This window comes from Homalodisca vitripennis, chromosome X (genome assembly GCF_021130785.1).
Source record: "Homalodisca vitripennis isolate AUS2020 chromosome X, UT_GWSS_2.1, whole genome shotgun sequence".
Taxonomy (NCBI): domain Eukaryota; kingdom Metazoa; phylum Arthropoda; class Insecta; order Hemiptera; family Cicadellidae; genus Homalodisca; species Homalodisca vitripennis.
In genome coordinates, this window is record NC_060215.1 from 154,096,935 (window position 1) to 154,108,020 (window position 11,086).

At 31.4% G+C, this 11,086-nt stretch overlaps 1 protein-coding gene across 1 annotated transcript in view; it reads right to left on the reverse strand.

Annotated features, from left to right (window-relative positions):
- The window catches only part of LOC124370041 (alkaline phosphatase-like), a 191,685-nt gene extending 183,570 nt beyond the window's left edge, over positions 1–8,115 (reverse strand). The window contains exon 1 of the mRNA XM_046828354.1: positions 7,803–8,115. Coding sequence (XP_046684310.1) covers positions 7,803–7,872 — 70 coding nt within the window. The 5' untranslated portion in view covers positions 7,873–8,115. The remainder of the gene's footprint in view (positions 1–7,802) is intronic.
- Between the last annotated feature and the right edge of the window lie 2,971 nt (positions 8,116–11,086).

Below are 11,086 nucleotides of genomic sequence, written 5' to 3' on the forward strand. Positions count from 1 at the left end.
GAATTTAGAATTGAGACCATACAAAAAAAAAGAAAAAAAATTATGTTTGTATTGAATAAACATATAAAGCAAATAGTAAAATATAGAACTTAACTGTAAGTAGGGTATATTTAAGTGCAAAAATTATATATATATATATATATATATATATAATATATATATATATATATATATATATATATATGATTTAAATAAGAATATAGTTGTAGAAAAAGAGTTTTATAACACATAATAAAATAGAATAAGATAATAGATATAAAAAAATGTAATTTGTAAAACCAGGCTACTGCTCAAACATTGTATTACATATGAATATGTGTTGCCTGTCATGGTGGTGGAGTGGACCATTGGTCTAAACCATGGCAGGATAAATAAAGAAAGTATCAAAGTATCAAAGTCTCTCTCTCTCTCTCTCTCTCTCTCTCTCTCTCTCTCTCTCTCTCTCTCTCTCTCTTTCTGTGTCTCTCTCTCCCTTCCTCCCTCTCTCCCTTTATGCAAGCATGAGATATTTGCAACAGAATGTGTACTAAATGGGAGAGAGAGAGAGAGAGGGTGTGTCTTTATTTACAAAAGATTTTAAATGGCGAAATTTATGCAAGCATGAGATATTTGCAACAGAATGTGTACTAAATGGGTTTTCTATCGGACGTAAAAATCTTATCATACTGGCACTGAAAAGTAATCAATGACCATTGTCATCATACTGAACCTAATATCATGAAAATTAGGTTCATATAATTCATAGGTTAATTTTAATTGTTACTAAACTTTCATCATGCTGGCATTGAAACGTTTTCAGTGTCTACTCAAATCATAATTGTTTTTCTATCTTGAACTTACTGAGCCTAAAAGCATTGCAATGTTACGTCATAAATGCCACTAAATGACACGGCAAAGTGTCATCAAGTACAAAATTTGAAAGCATTTCTTGCTGCCCCTGAGCATTAGAATGATCTTCCAATTAAAATAGTTTATTTTGGGTCAGTTTATGTAGTCTAAAACGAACTGCATATAACGACCCTCAATGTGGGAATGTGTGGACGTGATTTCACAGGTAATAGCTGTCATTTATGAGTGTATAGATTGATAAATTGAGAGTATTTCTGCTATCATTTATTACTTTGTACGAGCGTGACAATGTAAAGCCTAATTGGAACTGTAACATGGAATAAAAATTAACCAAAACCGAGAGAAAGCTTTTTAATTACTTTCGACCGGCTGGATTATTAGGTGCGGATAAAACAGCGTGGCTCGTTGTCGCCGTACAGTTCAATTCTGTTTATGCCGGACTCACTTATTTTATAATTAAATGATACTGGATAAATGATCGGTGTATAGATATGGATGTATAATGTTATTGATGACCATTAGATTTTAAAATTATGAAAATCATGGTTACTATGGTTATCTCTATACATTTAGTATATCAATGTTCAAATATCCAAATGTTCACTAAAGCTTAAGAAATTCAGTTTTGGCATATTTAGTAAGGGGATTTTTTTAGTTTCAATAAATTCTTCTAAATATATTTAATTTTAATTCAAAACTTGATACTAACATTTGCTGAAATATTTAAAAAAAGTACATCCTAATTTTACTTTACCGTAAAATACTTCCTAAGAAAGTGTATGCAATTTATAGTATATTCCTATAACTGAAATAAACAATTGGAAATGTTAATAGTAAACAAACAATCCATTATTGGTTTAACCAGAATGGTATTAATATACGGATCACGGTATACTAATAATAATGTTTTTATGGTATACCTAATAATGCAGTGCTATCCTTGTGTGGATGTTATAAAAACAAGCCTACATAACCAATATCAAGGGATTTATCATAATCAGTGAAAGTCAGCAATATACAATATCTATAGTTATATTGAACACATTGGACACATTCTCTGGATTAGCGGGAATGAATGAATGAATAATGATTTAATAATGTCTTTGTTTGTAAATGAGTACGTAAGCAAAATTACCAACATAGAGCATCAGTGGATTGTTTAGGAAATATTTAGTATGTGGGCCGGTATAAGGATGCTCTATGACGCGCATGTCAGTTACAAGTCTCTCGACCTAGTTCAGTACAACATCTGGTGTGATATGAGCAGTTCCTCCAAACAATTCTAAAACCACTGAACTCAGCGTTATTCAGTGATATCACGCCATCGAGTTCAGTCTGTTTTACGCTCAGAAGGCTCTCTTTTAACTCCCTTTTCTGTAACTGCTCTATCAGCCGATTCATTTACCCCCACCCCATCTCCTCTACCTGCAGGATACAGGAACTGACAAAGAGTTTTAACAACAAATTAATGTCGCCCTGGGTTTTGATCTTGAAAAGCATAACAAGATGACATGAATGATTCAAGTTGCAAAACGTCCTAGGGGTGCGTAGAGTTTGAACGAGTTGCATTTAATAGTGTGGGCGATGGTGCTGTACACAGCAGAGTGGGAATAGCGTATCATTAGTATGAACAGCAAGATTGTTTCAGGACGTATCCTCTACGGCACCGAGGATATTTCACTATCGAGCAATCCTTACGCAGCAGCATCAGACCACAATTATTCTTCCTTTGACGAATGAAAACTTAAGTTCCAAGTTTAAATCTGTATCATTCTTCCTCTGACGAAGAGAAAGCTATATACCGAGTTTAAAGTCTCGGGTCGGACAGATAGTCTGAAAACCGGACTGTCTATTAAATATCTAACCCAAAATCAATAGCTACCTTGCGTGGAGCAATATGAACCTACGTATAAAGTCTCAAGTCTTTAGGGAGTCTCATAATATCATAAAATATTGCCCAGAGGAATGGAAAACGACACTATTGCAGTAAAGATACTTAATAATGCATTGATCAGTACATTCTCTTGCTCCGGCACTTTTGTAACTAATAAGAAAAAGCAATAAAAAATCTATTTCTTTGCAGATAGTAAATTAAAATTTTCGAATAAGCGTCTAAAATAAATGAAGGAAACATACTTCAGACTAGAGCTTCATAATGATATATTGTCGCGGTATATTTCTTTGAGTAAAATTTCAAGCCATTATGAAAAACATGTTCAAATCTATACATAATTTAAAAAACAGATTTTAATTCATACCTTTTCCTGATACATCAACATAAAATATTATGTTTATGTGCTCCACTATTTTCCAAATAGTTGTGGTATTTTCATAAAATGACTATTTGAGCAATACTTCATAATTATTTTCTCTATTTTGTAAATAAAAAATGTAGTCGAGTTACGAGAGTTATATATTTTTTTAGGCTCTTGTGAATTATCAAACAACAATAGTAGTTTAGAACATTATACCTGAAATATTACCCATATTGAAATATATAACCGTATTAGAAAACAAATTCATATAAAATCCATCTAATAGTAGTTATTTAATTCAGGTCATAAAGACAAAATGTCTTTTAAAATACAACTTTCCATTAATTAAATTTACGTTTATGTTCGTTTCAACTACCTAAATTTTTTGTTTGGAACAATCAGCAAGTCACAATTTAATGAGACCAATGATAATAAGAAAGCAGAGAGGTTTTTGTATGAATTCCTTTTAAGGGAAACGTTAAATGAAGAGTCTGGTGTTAAATAACGCTTAAAAGTTAATGATGCCATCAGTCATCTACCGTCAGTCGGTGCTTTTTGTTTTTGTTATTTCTCCCTTCAACGATTTTAAGAAAACCGCTTTGTTTTCATAGAAAATAACTAATTTTCCGTTCCAACAATTAAACAAACATTTAAGATGTAGATATTACTTTATAAACACAAAGAAACTTTAAAAGTTAGAACTATTTAAACGACGTGTACTATATTATATAATGTTAACCATATAATTAAAATTTTATTAATAATATCAGCACTTTTAAATGTTATTCAAGAGCCTAGAGTACAGCAACAGATAATTTTGGTCAATATGGAAATTGTTTTGAAAACAAAGTGTTTATTTAGTATTACATGTTCCAAACACAAAACGGTATTTTTTCGTTTTACGAGAAATTAGTGATGGCAATCTACGTATCATGAATAACGTATGTACAAATATTAAGAGTATGTTTATTGGGAAACGGTTTAAGGTACTATTATACTATATTTATTAACTTTATACTATATTTAGTATATAACATATTTACATAAAATGGCTGTTTATATCGTTTAAAAAGTGTCTATATCTTAGGCAATAAGTTATTTTATCACGCCTATTGAATGACTTATCACTGTTTTTGAACGATGCAATATATATTTTGATTCTTTCTTTCAGAAGTATAGACACTTCTTTGCTTATGTAAAAAAAACAATTTTTCAGGATTAATTTACACGCAATAGAAGTGCTGCAAGGACAGACGTATGAGTAATTTTTACGTCATTTATATATTTAATAGTCTTGTTATTAAAGTACAATAAGATTTCATAAATCGAACTATTATTTGTTTTTAAAAGTAGCATTCAATGTAGTTAAACCAATCATGCTTTCTATTAAAGCTTGCTGACTCAGAAATCTTTATTTCATAATTATTGCAGTATAGTCTGTCATTTGTAACTAATGATTGCAATAGTATATATATATATGTGTGTGTGTGTGTGCGCGTGTGTGACAACTGCCCTGCAAGTTTTTTCGGGGTTGGAAGAATTCGTATGAAAACAATAATATTACACGAATCAAGTTTTACATGGTTCAAGGAATAAGAAATATTCTTTTGTAAAATTAATATTACTACATCCTTTTTTGGACGAGTCAGAAATATTCCTAATCCGTGTTTTTATCATAGGCATATTGCTAGTTTTATATTAAGCAATTAAAATGAGCAATAACATGCATTTAAAATCTGTGTTTTTTATAACTTATCTTCATCCTTCCAACAAAGAGCTAAACGGAACACTCAACCTGATACGGGAAGAATAAATGTACCTTTATTCTGATATGGTAAACCAACCAGTGCGTAATAAAATGCTAATGAGTGTGAATGAACTTTCATAAAATTAAGCTGTCAAGTCCGTTTTTAAAGGGAAGTCTTTCTATTACGTTTGTAGGATACACCAATAAAAAATACGGAATTATTAATTCAATTTTGCTGTACCGTTGTTGAATTAGTTTGACCAAAACTTCATAACATGGATTTTAGACGTTTGAATTTAACAAATATTTGAAAAGCTTTATGTAGGATTAGTAGTATAATTATTTTTGTTACATTATATGTTCTCCTTGACAATCCTATTGGGATATATTACTTATTTAAAGTTTTGTAAACTAGTTTTAGTTAGATATTTTTAAAATTGTACTATAAATGTGTCTGGAAATATAAAAACTTAAATACTTCTTAAAAAATATAATATAGAATATTCTGATAAGCAGTTAAAAAAGATTGTCCTCAGGGAGGCTCCACAGCAAAATGTTTCGTTTATTGTTACATTTGAATTTTAAAATCAGTAATAAGATAATAAGCGTTTCAAGATGATTATTATATTGCTATTATAGTTATTATTATGAAATTTACAGTAAAAAAGTATGTACTGCTTAAAAAATTTAAGCCAATTTTATTAATACTTGTTTTTTTATAAATACGCATATGAAGGTACGAAAGGCATAGGTATACATACATTGTATATGATATAATATATCACATATGTTATTATACATGCCTCAAATATGATACCGATGTGTACTTTCCATCCATAAGGGATAAACATTGGTACAAGGTGAAACGCCGTCTAAAGTTTATTGGTCAGGAAAATGTATCCCTTGTTGTTACAAAACTACCATATTGCAATTTTAAGACGAGATGACTGAGAACGCATTATAACTGATTTCATCACAGTTTCATCTCTGAAACTTATGATTTTATATCCATAGTAAACAAATCAAAATAATATAACCTTACATGATTTTACAATTAACTAGACTGAGTAGTACACTTTGGTTTTTTCAATTTTTAATTTTTAAATTTTGATACCAATTACGTGCAAACTAATATTGCAAAATCGATGTTAATATTTTTAATCTCAAATTATAAAGTAGTGTATTTAATTTTTAACAATAATAATAGTTTCCATGTCTCGGTTTAATTTAATTTTGTAGAGAAATATAATTTGTAACCGGTATAAAAAATTTTGTGTTTCATATAATCGTAAGGTATATAAATTTTTGTTTAAAGCGTGTTGAAAACAACGTTCAAAGCTTTCAAAGCTAGAACCTTAATTTGCTTAAGTGGCAAGCCCTGAACACTTTATTCAAGATGTTTATTGTGAAATATCAAAATGACTTGCAAATTAAATATTTTTATATCTTTGAACTTATTTTTAGCTGCTACTTTCTGTTTTATTAAAGAATATGAAATTCAAACTACATAAACGAAAATATTCGTTTATCTTATAAGCTTGTGACAAGCAGATTTATAATAACAAAAAGCAATATAATTGAGAAAAACCATGAGCTATTTAAAGTGTCAGACCGTCCTTATTAAAGTGTTTTATGTGCAGTAAATATTCCGAATCATTGAAATATTTTCCAAATTAGTAAAATTATAATGGATGTATATTTTACTATTTTGGAGTATCTCTACATTTCATTTTATTATTAATTATTGAAAATCAGTGCTTATTAAAAACAAATTATTTATACTAAGATATTTATATCCATTTCCGAATACATATATTAACTCGTAGTAAATAAGTATAATACTTTTTAAGGGTGAAGATAGTCTGATATAAAAATTAAACTCACAAAACTAATGACAACCTATTTAGCAAACAAGGCAGTTGTCTAAGCGAATTACAATAAACATGTATAATTATATCCTAATAAACGATTATTCGACTTTTACAGCAAAGTATTGGTTTCAATTCATTATTTTCTTGTACTTAGTCGAAATCTTTACAATTATTACAGGAAATAAAACTTATTTCTCAAAGTATTTACATCGTTGTAATTGAACTTACTAGTAACTATACTGCTTAAAGTCACTAATTTTAAAATACAATTCAGGAGATATTGAAAATATCCCCCAAACTAGTAAATAAGCTACTTTTTCCTGAATGAATATTATGAGTCTCGAAAAGTAAATGTTAATAAAAAAATGTTTAAACGAGGAAGGTATTTGGTGAGATTGGTTTTATAACATAAATGAAAAATTGAAAACTATGAAAAATTACATATTGAATGAAGTAAGTGTATGGACCTGACAAATTTAGCTCAGTGGCAGTATAATTGTAAGTAAATTGGTAATTGACCATGCAGAAGCAAGTTAATGGCCTTAATTGGTACCTAATAGTTACTCGGTAATATGACCTCGGTAGCTACCAGAAATTCAGCTGTGCCAATTTATAAATTTACACTGATGATAACTGGTAGGTACCGTAACACTTATCAATGAATGTTGCAAACAACATATCAGTCATTAACGTAAATTTTAAAGCCATTTGTTATTTATGTCGAACATAATTTACCTTTACATACGTCTAAAACTCTACTTGCTGTTCTGCATATTTAGTTTAAAAATTTTCCAAATTAGTTCTGTCAGATTAAAATACTTTTACATAATGTTTTCAACAATGTCATGTAAGAATTATCCGTCGCTTTACATCAAGACATTGGAATGTTGAGTATATTTTTTATAACACAATTTTACTGAAAACAAATTTAAACGTACCAACTATCAAACTAAAAATATAAGCAAAAATAGGCATCTCTCTCATTCTTAAAAAATAAATCTACCCTACAACATTTCCCATTGTCCTGAAATTTAAGATAATTATCCTAAGAAAGTAAAATGGCTTATTTGTTTTACTCACCGTAAGTAATAGATTCTGAAGGAGCACAGAAGAGCAGAAACACACAGGAAATCGTGAGCAGTTCACTCATTGCTGAAAAAACTCTCTGTTCTATAGTAAAACAAATTTGGATTCTCAATTGTAAAACTTTTAAGTGCTCTACAATAGATGTTTATATTTTATAAATCTCACTGCTGCGCGTTAATGTTACTATTTTTACTGTTAAATTCGTTAAACATTTTTAAAGAATAAATCTGCGTGATTTTCAAGCAGGCTCTTAAACAACACTTAAAGTTAACAGCTGTAGGCGTATGAAAGGGTCGGCGTACGAAGGGCAAGGTACCAGGCGCGTGCGGCTACCCTCGCACTACTGTCGCTGTCGCGGGCGTTCCACGCGGCGGCTCCCCGATCCTAGGACATGCGCCCTACCACCCTTCTACTCCTCGCATTCACTACCGACAGTTCAGAGTTTCTCGGTCAAGCCCGATCGAGCGTGTCGCTTCATTGTCTTCATCAGTCTTCCATTCCGTTTCCTTTCTGGGGTTCTCTTTCCATTTCCTTGTAAAAAGTGTGGACGTCCATGTCCGACGGCCGCGCTGCCAGAAATTCACGGCTCACTAAATAAGATTTCTTCTCAATCCAGGGGAAATGACAAGCCGTTAACGTTTCCAGCTGATTTATAACATGATTAACCTAACTATACGTCTTGTCCCTCCCCCTGAAGTGTTCTTAGTGTTGTTACTCAACACATAAAGTGAAACGCAGGAGATAGTACAGCGAGGGATACAATATTTACGATAGGAACATTGTAATGAACACCTCCCATTTTTTAAGTGGTTCAACTAATCACACATTTCCGGTGAAAGTGGGCTTAGTGCGGCAGGCACTAAGTAACTAAATCTTGCGAGATGTGTCCCAACTATTTGATTTTGCGTAATGTTATCAATCCGAACTTTTTTTTAACTACATATTAAACGTTTTAGGTCATTGACTAATCGTAAAGTTACTTAATTCTTACGTATTAATTTATTGAACAAAAAAAATATATTCCCACCTGTCTCACCGCTTATTTTTCTATCAGTTGATATAATCAAATGTCTTGAGTTAAGGTTTATTAGTCTGGTGCCTGTATTAAGAGGGTACATGATATGAGACAATTCGTGGCATTGTTTGTTGCTACGTTTCATGCCTTCCTTCCTCAAAATCTTTGATGTTGGAAATTTGTCGTTCGGCCACCAGTTACACAATTGTGGCAGAGAGTGAGATGAGGGGAAGTGCTCATAGCTAGACTTAGGTTATATCACTAGCAAGTCATGCCTCAAGGGCATATTCTAAACGCACGCACACGCACACAAATACGCACACACACACCCACACACACACACACAAACAAACACACACACACACACACACACACACACACACACACATATTGAATCTTACGGCGTAATAAAATGTATTATAAGCTTTCAAAGGTGTACGTATTTTCTACTAGTGTACAATCTCTTACATGTAGTTATAAATGTATGTATTTAATTGTTATTTAACTGAATAGTTGTTGATACAGTTACACGAAGATTATTTCCATGCAGCTATATAATAATTTTCAAAGGTTCTCCAACGCCATATTATAATGTCCTCAATAACCTGAGCATGAGCAGCGAAATGTTCCTTGGATTCTGCTTTATCCTATGTCTTCTTTCCTTTCCTAAGCAAACTGCTACTGTGCCAGGATAAAAAAAGAAGCACAGTCTAAATATTTCACATTAACGTGAAAAATCGTAGTCAGTGGTGATATAAAAGGCCTTTTTAGCGTTATATACTGACTGATTTTATTGTGTGGATTATAACATGTTTGGAATTTTTAAGGTATGTATTATCTGAAACTGTGAAATAAAAACCAAAAAGTCAGTCAATCTGTCAATTTAGTCTGTCGTTGCTCCTGTTCCATCGTGTTGTGTTACATTACATTGCTCTACTAAATATACCGTGTTTGGTCAACACTCGGAACCCACACATGCCAGACATGCTATCATTTACTGATACAAAATCAGTAACATTACGTTTTGAGACGGCAATCTGATTATTAAACTAGCACGTAACTACAATGTAGGTTAAAATAAACAAATTGTAGCTGAGCGTTGTGACAAATACAAGTCGGAATCTCGACAAACGTGTTGTTTGGTAACTCCACGCTCAAACACTAATTATTAAATTTACTAAAGAATATAGGTGACAATAGGTCTGCAATAAATGACGTACCTCTCCCAACCCCCGCCTTCATCGAGTCGGAAACTTTTAACCCCCCCCCCCCACCCTCATGACTAAAAACACTGTTTCTTTCCTTGCAAAAGGTTGAATAATGTTTGATGTATTTGTTAATTTGATATTCTAAAGTTAATACCAACATTTAGCTGTTATTTTTACCTCAATTTATCATTGCTGTTTTATTAATTTTTACTTATGTGTTGCACTCCCACAAGTATTTATTTTTTTTAACAAATATGTATTTATTATTTATATAAAACAAAATCTGTATTTAAAATTATTTCAAAGTTAGTTATATTATTAAATTTTTTGTTTATGTCTAATGTTTATAATTCTGCTTATTTTCAATGTGAGTGGCATCATTCCTTTATTATACTCTTATCTCTATTTATACATTTCCCTTCCTATCAAAATTTGTCCTTAAAATTCTAAACTATTAAATTGGCGTAATATTAGATTGTATTTGTGTCGTAATTGCTGCTTTCTGTTATATATTTACTGTTATGCGCTTATCTATCTCCTCAAATATTTATATATAACTAGCGGGCCCGGCGCGCTTTGCTGCGCATTTCAATAATTTTTTGCAAAAGTTGCCCGCGGCTTCGCACGCAATTTCCCGTTGAAAACAGTACACTATATTCACTTATTCTTTTTCTATCACATTCTAAACATTGCTGAGATAATTGATAGTCGTTCCATCGTGAGCCTCTTGGGCGTATTATGAAGGTATGTACCATATTCCTGCCTCTATCTAGCTGTTACCCACGGCTTCGCACGCAAATCTTAAGAACCGAAGTCCTTATATTACTTAGTAATTTTTTTTTTTACTATTATAAATTTTAGATTAAATTAGTTATATCTCCGATGCCACGATTGAGCTTGCTTTGTTGTCTCGATCGAGAGAATATGTACACACGGAGTTTTGAGAACCATACTTCTGTCAAAAAAAACAACTAAGGTTGATTTTATAACATTCTTTATATTTGTAGCCAACGTAAGATAGTAATTATGATATCTGCATTACTCTTCTGATCAAG